The 18,106-nt window shown below is 40.3% G+C and overlaps 1 protein-coding gene across 9 annotated transcripts in view; it reads right to left on the reverse strand.

The window, feature by feature from the left end:
- Positions 1 to 5,342: 5,342 nt before the first annotated feature.
- Positions 5,343 to 18,106, reverse strand: part of magixb (MAGI family member, X-linked b) — a 68,535-nt gene continuing 55,771 nt past the window's right edge. For 5 of the 9 annotated variants that reach the window (XM_016672206.1, XM_016672202.1, XM_016672204.1 and 2 more), the window contains 8 exons: positions 17,798 to 17,861; positions 16,298 to 16,723; positions 14,735 to 14,797; positions 11,123 to 11,323; positions 10,971 to 11,047; positions 10,744 to 10,890; positions 9,317 to 9,455; positions 5,343 to 6,718 (listed from right to left, as the gene is read on the reverse strand). In XM_016672206.1, the coding sequence (XP_016527692.1) occupies positions 5,790 to 6,718; positions 9,317 to 9,455; positions 10,744 to 10,890; positions 10,971 to 11,047; positions 11,123 to 11,323; positions 14,735 to 14,797; positions 16,298 to 16,723; positions 17,798 to 17,861 (2,046 nt within the window). In that variant the 3' untranslated portion in view covers positions 5,343 to 5,789. Of the gene's footprint in view, positions 6,719 to 8,270; positions 8,375 to 9,316; positions 9,456 to 10,743; positions 10,891 to 10,970; positions 11,048 to 11,122; positions 11,324 to 14,734; positions 14,798 to 16,297; positions 16,724 to 17,797; positions 17,862 to 18,106 lie in introns of all 9 variants that reach the window. The other 4 variants (XM_016672208.1, XM_016672210.1, XM_016672209.1 and 1 more) reach the window with 4 other exon arrangements.

Genomic DNA, 18,106 nt, shown 5'->3' on the forward strand with positions numbered 1-18,106 from the left:
TTATTGTTACAGGTTAGTTTTCTAAACTACAAAAAAGCAACTGTTAGGGATGCTCAAATATGAAAAATTGGACTGATATTGATTGATATCTGATAGTAACACCGGTATTATGCCAGATTTACCAATATTTCATTTTATAATTTTTTTTATCCGATTACTCGATTAATCGTAAGAATAATCGATAGATTACTCGATTACTAAAATATTCGTTTACAACAGCCCTAGATTCAGGTCACATTTGAAAAGATCGGATACCCAAGCAGCCTGGGTCGCATTAAAAAATAAATAAATAAATAAAAAATCCATCTGTGTTGTTCAGACCGTCATGAAAAGATACAGATCACATTAGGGCAAAAAAAAAAAATCGTAATTGGGTCACTTCAGTGTGAATGTAATCATAGATGGATCAAAACATGAATAACTATTAATTATTTACTGAATTTAGCTAAATACAACAAATATTTTAAAAGTTATAAGAAATCCTGTTCTTATAACAGAATAAATGTGTTAAATTCTCCCCAAAAGAATTTGAAAACTCGACGCTGTCCTTTTAATAAGGCAAACACGAATAACATCCATACAAACAAAAATTTGGACTACTTTATTTTCTTGATTTTAGCTCTCTTTATTGGCCCAGAAATAAATTTGAATTGACAATTTTGGCTGAAAACGTTTGGACACCGACGGGTGTCCAAAGTCGGTCCTGGAGGGCCGGCATCCTGCGGGACCCATATAGTCTGCCCTCCTTGTCCCCACATGGGTCCCACCTAGGCATGCTGGCTGGGCATCCTGCATGTTTTAGTTCTCTCCCTAGTTTAACGCACCTGCATCAAATGATGGCTCGTTAGAAGCCCTAAGAGGAACTGCTGAAAAGGTTGTTACGTGCAGGATGCCGGCCCTCCAGGACCGACTTTGGACACCCCTGCTTTATACCAATCATATTTGTGTGTTTTATTTTGAAAGTCCAGCTCGAATCTCATATTTCGTCTGTCTAGCTTTGCTCCGCTCAGTAAATCCAGTGGAGAGAGAACACAACCAGTGCAGTTCTGCTCCTATTGCGCTGAATATTTATCTATATTTAAAAGCCCAAGACTTGATTTCAAAGTTTCCTTTTTACTGTATTATCACGCATCATCCTCATATAAAACAAAGCTTTTCTTTCTTGCTTTTATCATTATTTCTCGCTTCAGCTGACTTGAACAGAAGGATGTGGCTTACAGGAGATGAGAGAGGAAAACATGCCTCAGAGCGATGTTATTTTTAGAGCTCATATGTGAACTGAAACGCAGTTAATTCACCTGCTCTCTCTCTCTTTCTCTCGCTCTGACGCAGTAAAATAAATAAATAAAACAAATAACAACAAACACCTGCGATTCTCGGTTTTGTTTAATAACTGTAAAATCCTGCGATTTACCCCGAAAAACATTAAATATGTTTCATCTGCAGGATATCACTTTTTTTTAATTTCTAATAATGTCGCAGTGACAAAATAACTAAATAATAATAATAAAACAAATGTTATCTTCTGTCCAAACTCTGTAATGCATTTTTGCTGCCATCTGCTGTCTATTAGCGAGGCTCCAAAAACAATAATAGCACACAAACATTCAAGTCAATGCAAAAGAAAATTGCTTCAGCACTTTATTTCCACTTTACAGTTCAGCCAATTTCAAAATGAACATATATATTACAAAATAACAATATTAGCAAACATTATAAAATAGGCAAAGCTAATATGATCGTCTTGTCATTTGCAGCACATCAATGCAATCAAATGGACTGGAAACGGTAGGTAAAGTTGATTTAAGCCTTTGGGAGATGACTGGTAGTAATAACAGTCTGTGTCTCTTAATGCAGCTGCAGAAAATCAACATAATATTGCTGTAGCGTTAAAATAATAATGCAGGTCCACATCGTGCTATGAAGAGCAGCTTCTCACCCGAATGGCTTTTCTAGAGCAAAGTGTCATAAAACCTGAGAATATAAAAAAAGAAAAATCTTTTTCATTATTATCTAAATAGAAAAATAACATCTCACAGTATCCATTCAGGTTGATTCCTTTAAGTTATAATAATTTAAAAAGAGAGCAACAGAAAATGATGTGCTAGTTCACCATCTCAGAGCTCAGATTCCGCTGATGTTTCATTTTTTAAATATTTTTTTGGCATGGCTGAAATTCCTCAACGGTCCACCCATCCGTAGTATTAGACACCTCAGAGCAAAAGATTTTCACAGTAAGAAAAACCAGTGGTTAGGATAAAGTGGTTTGTTACCAAGGCAACTGTACGTGGCACGATGGGCACAGCACTCTCAGGAATCTAGATATTGTTGTTTTTTTTTTGTTTTTCTCTTTTTCTTCTGATACACAATAACAAACAGTACTGGAAATATGAATACACACACCGGGTGCATATTTTTTGGCATCCTTTGCTAACGGTTTAACTCTGAAACACTCAAGCAGCATTTTACAAAACATTCACTTAAGACTATGACAGGTGCTACATTTGTTTGTGTGTGTGTGTTTACAAAAGGTGGGATTTTCCACATCATTGCACAGTAATAAATAGGAACATATGCCTGTTATCTGTAGTACATGTTACAGTGCCTTGGAAAAATATTCACACCCTTTAACCTCATTAGATTTTTGGTGGCCTAGTCCAATCCAGCTCAACTAAATGAATGATTCATTTCTGCTGATTCAGGAATGCATCTAAAAGTTGCTCTGAATGACTGGAATTGCGCAACCATGTTTCACAACAAGCTTCAGCAACTTTAACTGGGATTTATGTAACAGCAGAAAAACAAGCAAACACATTAAAACTTGATCAAACTGCCACCCCCTTTCTAATGCCACCCTGGGCAACCGCCATATCAAAAACAACCACTGAAAGTAATGCACTGTTTTCTTTTTTTCACAAAATAATTAAAAATTAGCATAAATTGAGGTGTTCAGTGAAGGTATCAGAGGTTTGTTAGAGAATAAAACAAGAACAAACACAGCAGGTGGAAAGTTTCACAGGTCATAGGTTACAGAACGTCACTGTGTTGCTGCCTTAAGATTTTGTGCAATTTTAATATTGCCAAGAACCTTTTAGATTGCTAGTTTCACACACGACATGCTAATCCTTCTCAGAAGGAGTCTGTTAGTTTTTTTAAAACTACTTTTTAACCAGAAGTTGTTTCATAATGGCAACATTCATAAAGATTACAAGTTGCTATTTGAAAACATCATGCAGCGCTTTGGACAAACCTACCAAATCATCCATGTTCAAATAAACGGACAGTCCTGGCATGGAGAACATCAATCGGAGAAGACGCTACGCAGAAGATTTTTATCTTTTATTGCCATTTGTTTCAGTTTACCACAAAACATGTTAGCAACGCCCCTGACAGGTGGAGGAAGGTGCGTTGGTCAAATGAAGCCAAAATTTATTTCTATAGCCAACATGCAAATTTAAATGTGGCAGAAAACCAACACCACCATCATGAAACACGGTGGTGGCAGCACCAGCGTCACAGCAGATGGGAGAACGGATGAAGCAGGATTTTAACCTTCCAACAGAAAAACAACCAACCAGATAAGCCGTGTTTTTAAAATGACCTATTACGGTTCCTTAAATAGATTAGGATAAATCTGAGGTTACAAAAAACATTTTCATCACATTTTTTTGAACAAAATTAGTCTTAGATAAGATTTTTGACCTACTTTCAGAATGAACTTCTGTTAGGGCATCCTATCTCTTTAAATCCAAATAAACAGCTGCTGCTGGCCACGCCCCCCAACTCAACGTTTACATTCCCACTTAAAAATGGATACAAACAGATGCACATTTATAAACTGTACATCTTTGAAAAGCAGAAGTAGACCCTCCTGCACAACCAACAAGAATGTAGCAAGCGGTTTCTGAATGGTAAGTCAGCAACAAAACACTTGCCTTTTCCAGCAGCCATTGTACAGCAGTAAATCCAGCTGAGCAAATGTCCTGGAGCACCGCTTGGGTTGCTAGGTAACAGTGTAGCGTTACAAAAGATGTTTGTGAAACGGCTAATTTTCCAAACACTAAAAAACGCTAACTTATCACCAGAAAATGTCAGGGTGTTTTCTTTAAGCGCTTGGGTTGTCTTTTTTTAGGAGCAGTAGAGACACAAATGGAAGTAGAAAAAATGCAAAATGTGATTTTTGCATAATAGGTCTCCTGTAATTAGCTCATTTATGCATCAGAATGGCCTAGTCAAAGAATCAATTTGAGGGTTAGCAACTAAACTGGAGCCGCTACTTAAAAGACAAAGCTAATGTCGAGTCAGGACAAACAAATTCACGCCACACTTCTCAGCTCTTTATTTTTAAAGCATTTCGTCTGTCACATTGATAATAAATAAAACACTGCATTTGATGGTTGTGTCGATACAAAATGTGAAAAGGTTCAGGGGATGTGAATACTTTTGGAAGGCACTGCATATTTATGTGTTCACAAAAACTGGGTACCGATTTTCACATCATCGCACAATAAAAACGGTCAGTTACCTGTTATTTGTAAGATATATGTGTAAATATGTGTGTATCTGTTTGGTGCATATATTCAAATATACTAGTTTTTCATTAAAGGTATACAAATCAGAGCTTCTCCAATTATAATATTTACAATAAACTCTTAACTTATTTCTTTACAGATATTCACAGAATAGGGACGCTTCAAATAGGGTTTCACACACACACTGAAACAGTTACTGTACACACACACACACACGCACAGCGGAGTGCATCTGGACGGCTGATAGTCTCGGACAGTCGCAGCATTTTTATTGCTCAGTATCTTCATGAGGTAAAAAGTCTTTGCCTTAATCAAAAGTGGACAGAGGGAAGCTGATGGAGTGGATACACTGCAAAAACACAAAATGTTACCAGGTAATTTTGGTCTAATTTCTAGTGCAGATATCTTAGTACACTTGAAATAAAGCATAACTAACTTATAAGTAACTTTAATTGATATTAATGAATACTTGCCACTTTAGTAACAAGACATCTTTACCTTGGTATAAGTGAAATATGCAGATTAGGACCAACTGGCAGCAGAGGAATCTGACTTCTTGTCTGAATTTGGATATTTTCTTCTCCGAATTCAGGTTTATTGATTTCCGAATTTGTAAACTTTTTCTCAGAATTGCATTTTTTTTCCTCAGAATTCAGATTTTTATCAGAATTTTGACTTTTTAAAAAAAATCAGAATTACATTTTTTTCTCAGAATTCATTTAAAAAAATCAGAATTCAGATTTTTTCTTAGAATTTAGATTTTTATAAAATCAGAATTCTTTTTTTTCTCAGAATTGAGATTTAAAAAAAAAGATCAGAATTCAGATTTTTTAAAATCAGAATTCTGATTTTTTTTCTTATTCTTCTTCCATAGAAATAATCTATCAGTGGAAGCAGTATTTTCTTGTAAATCAACGTTACCGTAAGCAATAACTCTGTTTATTCTTTTATTGTACTACGTTCCATTTCATGAGCACCAGGACACTTGGCACTAGAAACTAGAAACACTTGATAATATTTTGTGTTTTTGCAGTGTGGGTCAGTAACTGAAGGTAGGTAGAAATGTGCAGCAGCCTTCTGGAAAAACGTTTGCAACATTTGGTGGAGGCTCAAACCGAAACGCGGTCCAGAGATGAGCTGCAGAAAGGCACAAAGAACATGAGCTGCAGGTTCAAAGTGACGGTTGGTCAGGAGGGGAAGGATCACGATCTGATGCCGCGTCGTTTAAATGCTGCATGTTTTATCTCTCAGTAACAGTCAGGGGACAGCGGTGTGGCTTCTTCTTCTTCTCCTGTCCTGCCCGTGTTGCTCATCCTCAAACTGAACCAGCCTCTGCTGACCCGGAACGAGCCACGGACCGGGCAGCGCGGCGGCGGCCAGCGAGAGCCCTGAAATGCTGGCGGCGGAGACGCTGGCGTCTGATTGGCTGTCTCCAGACTCCGACGCGGTGTCGCCCAGCTGGTCCTGGGACAGCGTGGAGGCGAGGAAGGAGAACGGATCTCTGTGCAGCTCCGGACCCGCCACGGTGACTCCTGGTAAGGGCCAGTCAGAGATGACCGACTCTGCGTCGAAGTCTTCCTCCTCCTCTTCCTCTTCCTCTTCGTCCCTCCTCAGGTCCCAGTATTCTGCCACCATGTTCCAGTTTTCATCGGTTTCGTCTTCCCGGTTTTCCTTTGGTCTGGGGAGTCTGTGGATCGGGACTGGAATGGGTAGGAAAACATCGTAATCTTCACTTTCTGCTGAGTCCATTCTTCGCTCTGGTTCCTCCTCAGCAGCAGGTCCTTCCTCCTCTTCCTCTTTTCTCATCCTCCCCCTCTCCAAACTCCTGCTTTTCCTCTCTCTCTGCCTGCTCCTCCCTCTTTCCTTCTCTCGTCTTCTTCCCCTTCCTGCCTCTTCGTCTTCATGTTTCCTGATTGCGTCTCTCGGTAAACTCTGAGGCCTCCTCTTCCTCCTCTCCCCGTCCCCGCGCTCAGAGACGGGGCTCCGTAAGCGACCTCCTCCTACCGAGCCCCGCCTTCTTCTCGTTCTTCCTCTGATGGCTCCCGTCCCGCTCACGTCTCCCACCGACCTGCTCCTCCTCGTCTGCTTGGCGCGGCGCCCCCTCTGTCCGGTGGAGCTCACTGCAGCCAGACTCTGCTCTTTGGGGTTGTGCAGGAGGGAGGAGGAGGTGATTCTGTGCTCACGGGCTGAACAGGTGAGGAGGAAACAGAAACAAGGTGAGTCGCCAGAAAACAGGAACAATAAAATCTTTGCCTGACAGATTTATCTGATCTGCAGTGCTTTGCAAAAGTATGAATGAAGTTTTTAAATTTTACACATTTTGTCTTGTTCTCTGACTTTGTTTAAAGGATTTTATTTATAAATAAAGTGAAAAAGCAACATGAAGTTTAATTACAGCTTGTTTTTATTTCTGTTTGGATAAATCTTCCTGTTCTTAAATTAAAAATAAAACATTTTATGCTATAAGGTAGTGTTACCTTCCTTAAACAGGTTAGGATAAGTCTATGGGAACATGTTCATGATATATATAAATATATTTATTAACAAAATCATTCTCTGATAATGAGATTTCAATCTGGCCAATTCTTCAAAATGTGACTCAATAATTAGGAGGATTGTTTTCTAGACACCAAAAGATTTTGATAAAAAACTTATTTCCTGAAAACGGTTGGAAAAGTTTTTACTTTATGCTCTTTGTCTATTTTTAGAAGCAGTAGATCAAAATGGAAGAACAAAAATGTGAATTTTGCATAATAGATCTCCTTTAATTAAAGCTATTTTTTTCAGAATGGCCTAGTCAAAGAGCAGCCCTATCGATTTAACTAAGTTAGAGCTGTTACCATAAAAGATTTGCAGCTGCAGCCATGAAGCTTAGAGCCGCAGTGAGGATAAGCACAAATTCACTCCACACTTTTCAGCTTTCTACTTCTAAACCATTTTGTCTGTCACATAAAATCCTACTGAGATGTTTTAGGGCCTCCTGTCACTTTAAATCCTAACAATCTGCTGCTGGCCACGCCCCCAACTCAATGTTTACGCTCACATGAAAATGTCTGCAAACAGATGTGCATTTATAAAACCGTACATCTTTGAAAAGCATCAGTAGAGCTTTCTGTACAACCAACAAAACAACATAAAATGGTTTCTGGATGGTACATAAACAGAAAAACACTCGTCTTTTCCAACAGCCATTGTACGGCGGTAAAACCAACCGATTAAACATGATGGAGCTCTGCTTGTATTGCTACATGGGTACAGAAGATTTTTAACAATGAATTGTTTTAAACCAGGCTTCCCTTTCCTTCCACTTCACAATTATGCATGACTTTGTGCTGGTCTGTCAGACAAAATGCTAACAAAATGTGATTTTCATGCTCAACCCCCATAAATACGATTGCAAGGCACTGCACATTAAAAAGCTTCTAGCTTAAGTGTTTCACTGCTCTTAAGGTCGTCTTGGGTAAGAACATCCTGACTGTGCTGCAACATGAATTAATCATACAACATGCATTTATTTATCAGCGTGCTCTCACATTATGCATTCACATACTCACAAATCACGAAGGCAAAAGCATTCTGCTCACAGGCGAATTTGCAAGAAACATAACGTTGTTCATTACTAACTAATCTCATGATCTTATAATGAGGAAGTCCGACATACGCTAACTTTTACTGAGCGCAGACAGCAGTGGAGAGTGGTTAAAGAGATGTAGAGAGGCAGAAAATGGGAGAACTAACAGGAACCATTACCAACCGCGTATTCTCTGTCCGTCCAATGACATAGAAGCAAGGCTCGCCTAGCTTGGAGTTGGTCATACAGAGAGACAAGCTGGAGAGCTCCACTGAGAGGCAAAGAGAAGAGAGGAAACGAGTGGAAATGAAAGGGACGGCCAAGACATGCACAAGGTGAAGGTGGAGTGGAAATGTCACCAGGAAGAAGGTTTTAATGGAGCAGAAAAGTATAGAAATCAGAGGTGGAAGAGAGAACCAAACAGTGGAAAGGATTTTAGTTAGTCATTAAGATAAAAGAGAGGAATAAAGAAAATAACACCTGGAAGACGCAGATATTAGAACAGGAGTTTCTCGTTATAAACGTCTGTCCATTCAGGCACCTAATAAATATATTTAGGTGCTTTTAATGCAAAAACACTAAATGTTACCAAGTATTTTTGGTCTAGTTTCCAGTGTGAATGTCTTAGTGCGCTTCAAATAAGACTAACTTACAAGTAACTTTTTAACATTACATTATTATAACATTATTTAAGTGAATAATTCATTAATATTGATAAAAACGTTCTAGTTCCACTGGTAAATTATTTCACTTATAACATGGGGAAAATCTTTTATAAGTTAAATAATCTGCCAGTGGATCTTTATAAAATCAATATTAATGAATTATTTACTTAAATCAAGCTCCTATATCTTGCTGAAAAGTTACTTGTAAGTTGGTTTCATCTTATTTCAAGTGTTATAAGATATTTGGACAAGAAACTAGACAAAAATGAAAGATAAGATTCTGTATTTTTTCAAGTTTTTATTATGAAAAATCACAAGAATTTGGATTGAAAAGTCAGAACTTTTTTCTTTTCCAAAGAAATAATCTACTAGTGATTTATCAGGATTATTATTGACTCAAAACAAGCTAATAAATCTTGCTGAAAGTTACTTGTAAATTAGTTTTGTCAGGTTTGAAGATATTTGCAGCAGAAACTGAACCGAAGACGCTTGTAGAGGTTTTGTATTTGTGCAGGGTTTGAGCTGAAACGCCTCAGGCGGCGCCGTACCGTAATCAGGCACGTAGCCGTTGCCTCTCTTGAGCACCAGGTGGATCCGGTGGCCTCCGCGGCGGATCATCTCCACGGCCTGGCTGTGGGTCATCCCGGTCGTACTGTCCCCGTTGATCTCCACCAGCTGGTCGCTGACCTGCAAGCACACCATCACTTTTCATTTCACTCACAGGAGGAAATAAACAGCGTAAAAGGTGAGCAGGTGTTTCACCTGCAGATCTCCTGATTCATCAAAACTCTCCCTGTTATGATTCTGACGTTAGCGGCTCTGCATCTGAAGCTCCAGGTTTTATATGACAGAATAAACTTTTCAGTACACACTGTACTGTTTAGGATTTATTGCATAGTTATGGCTGCTGTTCAGTCTCTTGAGAAGCTTATGCTGCATTCACAGCAGCAGCCCTGATTAGGCAGATCCGTTTGTTTTTCTGCAGAGTTCAGTTCGTTTGCTGAGGCGTGAATTAAACAACGAGCCAAAAAAGAACCGAACTCTGGTCTGCCTAGAAACCCAAGTTTTGGTTCAAATTCATATGAGAACATCAAATGGACCGGAGACAGCACCAAAAGCAGGAAGTGGACCACAGTGCAGGGCATTGTGGGTAAATAAAAGTGTGTCTAGAAGCAGTGGGAGAAATTGGTCATGATCTTTTACCAAAGAGTAAGAAATCTTACAACCAGTAAAATTCTTGTTTACATTTTCACAAGGAAGGAAGTGGCGCTCAGTGTCTTCTTCAGTGGTTTTTATGTAATTTCCTTCAGTGGTTCTTGGCGCAGCGCCCCCACAGGCGAGGAGGGGAACAGGTTTTTCAAATGGTTTGGGATGTTTGACTCAGTGCAGTGAAAACGAACATCAGCAGCTGAAAATGTAACAAATGTGGAGATTTCTGTCCCAATTCGAATTGAGTCAATAATTCCTTAATATTGATGAAAAAGTTCTAGTTCCCCTGGTAAATTATTTCACTTATAACGTGAGAAAAATGTATTGCTATACGTGGAATAATCTGCCACTGGAACTGGCATTTTTTTTAGCCAATACTAAGGAATTATCTACTGAAAAGAAGCTCCTTTATCTTGATGACATGTTAGTTATAAGTTAATTTTGTTTTATTTGAAGTTTACTAAGATATGTGCAATAGAAACTAAACCTTGAATACTTTGTAAGATGCTGTTTTTGTTTTTTTTGCAGTGTGGCTTTTTGTTGTCATTTCCTGACATAATGAACAATTTACAGACTCACTTAATATAGCATCGCTAATGTAACAGTAATAATTTATAAATGTTCAATTGTAACACTATAAATGGTAAAATCATTAAAAAAGATGAAGGAAAAATTAAACTTCTCTTTATTTGGCCTTTCTGAGTAAAGCTGCTTCTCCCTGCTGAATAAATTTGCTCAGATTAAAAGTCGGATTGTGTGACGCCACCTGTATCTTCTGGCTGCGTGACGCGGGGCCGCCCTCCATCAGCCCGAGGACGTAGAGGCCCATGTTGTACTCGCTGCCGCCTCGGAGGCTGAAGCCGAAGCCGGACGGCCCGCGGTCCAGGTCGACGCTGTAATACCTGGAGTCACGCTGGCAGGGAGGGAGAAAGGCAACGACGGTCACTCCTGTTTCTGGAAGCACACGGGCCTTCAGGAGAAGCATGTCCTCACCTTTGGGCGTGACCTCTGACCCTTCCTGCTCCTGTGACCGTGGTCGTGGTCGGCGGTTTCTGTGTGATTTGAAGCGTCTGAGGTGGATTAAGGTTTTGGTTAGATAGCTGGCTGAGCGCCGGGCCGGTCGGCTCTGTGCTGTGTTTGCTTACAGGTGCTGGGCCGGGGCACGATGGTGAGGCGCAGCGTGTTTCCGGCTCTGCGGAGAATCTGAGCGAGCTCCCGGTGAGGCAGCGTCACCACCGAGCGGCCCTCGACGGCCTCCAGGCGGTCTCCGGGCCGGATCTGGCCGCTCTTCGCTGCCGGGCTGCCGCGCCGGACTGTGACGAAGCGGTGAGGAAGGAGGGACGCAGCTGGAACAGGAACAAAATCCGTCAGTCAGACCAATCTAAACGGCAAATATCACATTTTATTTCATATTTAAAGGGGACCTACTATGTAAAATTCACATTTTGCACTTTTTTGTTCTTAATTTGGGTCTCAACTGCTTCTAAAAACAGTCCACATAAAACCACTTTACTGTTTTTGGTGTCTAGAAAATGAGCAGCTGGTTTTGCTGCTGTATGCGTTGTACAACGGCTGCTGGAAAAGACAAGTGTTTTGTTGTTTTTGGTGAGGTCAACTGATTAAAAAACATTCTGTGCTTTAATTACACCATGATTAAACAAGATTAATTACTAAGCTTAACTTTGTGAGCTTCAAATGCAAAAATGCCCTTTTTAAAAAATGTGTTTAAGAAAATGTTTTATCGTTTCACCTTCAGGAAGGTTTAAACAAAATGGAATAAAATTAAAAGAAGTCATTTTTTTCCAGTGTAATTTAGAGATGTTAACTCTAAGCTGGTTGTGATTCGGTGGATTTCACCAGTGCACTCAGCAGGCTATACTTAGTGCACACTTATGTTATATTAACATGTTTTAGATTATTAACGTTGAGAGCCCTAGTTGTTCACTTACCCCTGAGAAACCATTTGCTACATTCTTGTTGGTTGTGCAGGAGGTTCTACTAATGCTTATCAAAGATGTATTATGCTTGATCTGAAAGGAGCTCAAAATAGGCAGAACTGAAATCTCATTTTCTAAGAATGATGTTGAGCCAAAAAGATGTAATGAAGGTGTTTTGTGTGGTGCATAAATCCACCTGAACCTCCTCAATGAAACATAACAGATCACCTTTAAAGTCTAAACCTTAACTAGCATAAAAGTGTTTTATTTTTTTTATTATCGATTCCGTTTAAGAGCAGGAAGATTTACCCCAACAGAGAACATGCTAGATTTGCTCAAACAAGCTGTAATTAAGCGTCAGCTTGTTTTTTGGCTGGGTTAATCCTATAAATTACTTCCAGTGGGAGTTTTTTCTACCCTCTTCGTCTCCTTGAAACACTTCCCCCTTTGTTTCATCCTAATTCACCTTTCTCTGGCGCGCCAGCAACATTTCCCCCCCTCTATTGATTCGCCTTTTACCTCCAGAACAAGGAGTCATGACCAGAAGCCTTCGGGCCAGAACTGATGGTTCTGTCCTAAATCTGTCACGCAACGTCACATTTTGGATTTTTACGCTTAATATTTATACAACGTCAGTAATTTTCTGCTGTTCTGCAAACTTGCAGGTTGTCTGCATTAGTATGCCACTCATGTCTGAAAGAAATACACTGCAACATTTCTTTTTCTCTGCAAGCAGCTAAGGGGATAGTTCAGGTTTTTTGTTTTTGCAGAGAGGTTCTGTTATAAAACATAAATCTGATTATAACTAAACTCTCTTACCGTCTTTATTTAGTATAAATCCAGGGGGATTCAGTTAACATCTTCCTGAAACCAACTCCAGTATAAATAATGCTGTGGCTAATTATCCAGTTATTCTTTACCCACTTTGAATTATTGGGTTATTTTATTTTTATTTACATTGATGATGGAGGTAGAAGATGGTAATCCAGTCGTTATTTTCTGGAGTGAAACAGGAAGTGGAACATTTAAAGCTTTTTCATTAAAACAAAGCATATTATATCAAATTAGAGGAATACCATTTGAATGCTGTTTAGATCACTAATGATGCTCTGCCTCCCTACTTCCTGTGTGAATAATTAGTGGATTCTTTGGAAATGTCCACCTAATTTAACTCTTAAAAAAAACCCAACTTAAAAATCATTAGCAAGCCAAAGATATTAGAATGAAATATAAATATGATTTATTGTTTCACAGACATTCAGGAGTTGTTGGAAACTGGAGCTGATTGAAGAAGGTAGAAATTTGTTTTGGTCTAAGCTAATCTCGGGCTAGCTATTAGCTTTAGCGTCTTTAATCATCCATCCATCCATTTTCTTTACACCCTCGTCCCTTAGTGGAGGTCGGGAGGTGCTGGTGCCTCTCCAGCTAACGTTCCAGGCGAGAGGCGGGGTCACCCTGGACAGGTCACCAGTCTGTCGCAGCTATCATCTTGACGGCCACATAAAAGCACCAGTGGGCCAGATTTGGCCCTCGGGCCTCGAGTTTGAGACACATGATCTATTTAAATACTTTTTCCTTTGCTGTATGTGGGAACAATGTTGGCAGTCCTCCACTCTGAGCCTCTGCACTGCTCATCGTCATGAGCTGCAATAAATGAAGTAAATAAATAAAGTATGAGGAAGAGGTCAGAGGTGAGATGGAGCTGAGTGGGTTGTTGTGATGCGCCGGTTTCAAAGTAAAACACAGAAACCGTTAGCTTCCTCGCTTCGTCTTATCTGAGATCGCTCAGATTTAGGCTCAACGCTGACCAGCGTACGAGTTTGATGAGAAAAAAATACGGAGCAGCCGAGATTTAAATGTTCCTACAATAATCTCCTCCAGCAGATAAGAAGCTGCTGCTTACAGATTTTCTCTGCTCAGATGTGAATCTTCTGGATTTTTTATGCCGGCCCCTCCACCCCCATCCCTGCGTTGAGAGCAAGCTGCGTTTTGGTGACAGCTGGCCCCTCCAGAGTCCTGCCAGTGGCCTTACGTAACCCAGAATAAACATTTTCCATTTAATACCAAAACCCCTCATCGCTCTCTGGGTAAAAACAGCAGGTTTGATTTAAAGTTAGAATGCTCGTTAACAGATTGAACCTGTGACGAGGGGGCGAAGAATATGCCAGAGGAGATGAAGTGCATGTCAGACAGGGACGATGATTCGGTTAAAAGGCAACTCGGAGCCCAGAAACATCTCCAATCTGGACGTAATCTGGGTGACCCAGGCAGAAACGGCAATCAGGTCAGATCAAAGCCAAGGCAGCTTTGGACATAGTCTTCTTATCATGCATAATACATCAGCAAACAGATGAATACACACGCACACGGCACCATTGTGCAGACACACACACACATGCCCGGAGTCTGGGACGAACACATTTGGTCACAGATGTGGGAGAACAGGCACAGCTGCATGCGAACGCACAGATTGTTTTTTTTTATCCTGTGGGGTCTTTCCCTCGTGGCTCTCTGTCTCCACCGTAATCCCACTGCGGTACATCCTGCAGCCACCATTCATGAAAGGTAACAGCCCCCCTGTCATCACCAAGCCCCCCCTCTGCGGCTCGGATGCGGACGTAGCCGGCACCGAGCGTCGGCTGGTTCTCCTCGAAACACAGCTGAAATTCTCTCTAATCGTCTTTCTGACGGCTCAAAAATCACAGATAATCTCAACATGCAAAAGTCCACTTCTGCAGCAGCAGCACCTGAGACATGTGACCAACTTTCACACAAGCAAACTTCAGGACATGCAAACATGAAGTGATAAAAAATATTTACGTTTGGACTCCTTTACAGTTTTCAAAGCAGACTGTAGTCTCTCCAGCATGGCTCTTTGATTAGCTAATGCAACAAAAAGAAAAAGGAAAAGAAAGAAAACAACAACAAAAAAATGTCCTTTAGTCCAAGTCCAGCAGCTTGAAGGCTTCACTTGCAACAGGAGCTAAAACACAGGCTGGCCGTTCCCCCTCTTTGCTCCGCAGCGAGGGAAATGTTCAGCATTTCCCTGAAGCATTCAGAGGTGGTGGAGAGAGCAGAGAGGTATGAGGGAGGGGGAGAGTTTTAATCTCCTGGAAAACCAGACTGGACGCTTTTACTGCAGAGTGAAAAGGGGGGTGAGAGACGGAGAGTGGGCGGGAGCTTATGAGACGAGCGGCGGCGAGGGAGAGAAAGACGGGACAGACGGAAAAGAGAGAGCGCGAGAGAGAGAGAGAGAGAGAGAGAGAGACGGGGTCGGAGGGGACTTCTTGACAAGATAAGACAACATGGGGTTTATCGGCGTGAAAACACGCAGGTGTTTGTGTTCGACCATAAAGCGGTTTTATCTGCATCCCAGAGAGGAGGAGAGGCTTATGCATCGTTGGGGATGCTGCGTTTCACCTGCTGTAGACGCAATAAACACCAAACCGAGAGGCGATAAGAGCAGTTCAGTTCCCAGAGAGGACATAAATAAACCTCCACGCTCTGTTGCAACCAAAGAAAAGGCTCTGCAGGAAACGGTTATGATTGAGTGGATTAAAAGTTTATGAAAAACCAATCCACTAATTTCTGGACGCCTCTTATTCTGTTAAAAACAAACAGATTTAAAGATTCTGTATCTCTTCAATGCAAAAACACAAAATTTTCCCAAGTATTTTTGGTTTAGTTTCTAATATCTTGATACACTTAAAATAAGACAAACGTAACTTTTCAACAACTAGTTCAAATGGTGGATTATTTCACTTATAACATGGAAAAAATATCGTTACAAGCTAAATAATCAGCCGTTGGAACAAGAAATTTTTCATCAATATTAAGAAATTACTCACTTAAAGAAAGCTCCTAAATCTCAATGAAAGCTACGTTTGTCTTATTTCAAGTGCACTAAGGCACAGAAACACCTGGTAATATTTTGTGTTTCTGCAGAGTGACCAGTCCTTCACCGGAGTCTCTGGGGTCCAATTAGCTCTAAGTGCTGCAGAGCTTGAAGGACCTGAACTCTCCAGCAAAGAGCCTTGAACTGAAAAGCGCCAGACGACGAAGGTAAAAACTGAACAAAGATGTGTTTTAAACGACCAGAACCAGGAGATTTAAAAAGCACTTTGTAATAAACCAACCTGAAAGACCGAATGCAAAGCAAATTGTTTGAAATTGCAAGGTGAACAAATGCATCAGAAAAATGTAGATGAGGCATTGTGACTCATTCAGTGGCTTGTGGCCACGCCAAGCAATTTTAATGTGCAATTACCTAATGGTGCTTCTTAGCACAAGGGCATCCAAATAAAACCCGTTGCTTTGGGCAGGTAACCAACTGTTAGTGCTTTTCAGAAGTTCTGATATTTTACGGGTGATGCCGGTTCTTACCTCTTCCGTTCTCCAAGTCCTGAGAGGCAATCACAAACCCGAATCCCTCCCCGGGCTTTCTCCTCAGTTCCACATCGAACCCTCTGAAGCGCCGCGTCCGCTCGCCCTTCCGCTTCTCCAGGCTCGCTTCAGGAACCGACACGCCGCCACCGCCGCCGCCGGCCTCGTCCTCCAGGCCGATGTCGATCCAGTCTTTGGGCTCCATGGTCAGGGTCACTGGAATCGACTCCAGGAAACTGGTGCTCTGGATCAGAGAGGAGCTGCTGAGGAGCGGGGAGGGAGGGTTGCTGGTGGCGCTGCGGGGAACGGGCAGCGCCTCGGGGAGCAACGACGAATTGTCCGCGTCAACGGGAGGAGGAGGGGGGCGCAGCAGAGGCGGAGGGAGTCTCCGAACCGAGCCGGGAGAAACCGATGAGTGATAGGTGCCTAAAAGACGAGAGAAACCGGATATAAACACTGAGCATTAGCTGGTTAGCAGCTGGGTTTCCACTGGAGTTACATGTTAAATAGCTTTGTGATAAACCAGGAGAGTCCAAACGTTTTGAGCCAAGGGCCAAAATCCCCAAGCTGAAAATATTCAAGGGCCAAAAGTTTAATTTTCCCCACCAAATAAAAACACAAAAAAATGTATTGTGAATTGTTTCTCTTTTACCTGAACAATAAATAAAACAGTTAATATTTTATCAAATATTTTATAATTTGATAAAATTATTAAACATTTTAATAATTCCATCCAATTATTGATAATATATCAATATATTAATATTAATACATATTAATTTTTTAATCAATATTTTTTAAAAGAAAAATTATTAATATTTTTTACCTTAATGTTTACAGTTATGTAACTTTTTGGAGTAATTATTTTTTATTTTTTAAGTCTACAAAATTTATTTACTTTAATCTTTTACAACTTTTGCTGTTTTTAGCCAAATGTAATACATGGGTGTGCCAAAGTCTGTTTTTGAGTGAAAACATGCTGGATGTTTGTGGCACAACTAATAACATAACAATAATTTTAAAAAGGCTAACTCAACAAAAATTATTTGTGTTGAACGTTTAAGGTGATACAAACTTGCCATGGAAAATATAATCCTAAAAAATGTACAAAAAATGTTGCAAGGCCAAATTTGTCCCATTCTTGAATTGAAGTCACAAAATTAATACAAGGGCAACAAAAGGCCCCCGGGCCGCACTTTGAACACCCCTGCAATAAAAGATAAAATTGTTGTTTTGAGACTATTTTCAAGATGCAATGGTGATGGCATAATAATGGAAGAACGCATTCTCAAAGATCAATAAACTTTAAATTCTAATGATCATTTAACACTGGAACTGGAAGACATGTTAAATATCCAAAATAAATAAAACAACAAATAAAAATTTATTATGATGATCTGCAGGCAAAATGGTGTTTTTTGTCACTCGCGGTATAAAGACAAACTTTTGATCACATTTGTAATGGAAACACAGACTCCAGATGGGTTGAGAGTATTTTACCTCCTCTGTAAACCAGCAGAATAACTTCTCCCTGTTTTGTGTGTTCCTGCAGGATTGTCTGAATCTATAAAAAAAGGAAAAGTTGGGGTTATTTTTTGGAGTCAAACTGAAACACATTGTTAAGCAAAGCTTCAAGAGTTAAAGTTAGGGCTGGACAGTAAATCAATAAAATATATTGTGATGTACATGTGATCAATATCAATAGATACTACGTCTGATAGAATCTTCAATAGTTACTCTCTCTAGTTCTGCCAGATAAGCATGGCTGACCTGCAAAAACACAAAATTTTACAAAGTACTTTTGGTCTA

This window comes from Poecilia formosa, unplaced genomic scaffold (assembly GCF_000485575.1).
Source record: "Poecilia formosa unplaced genomic scaffold, Poecilia_formosa-5.1.2 Scaffold57, whole genome shotgun sequence".
NCBI lineage: Eukaryota > Metazoa > Chordata > Actinopteri > Cyprinodontiformes > Poeciliidae > Poecilia > Poecilia formosa.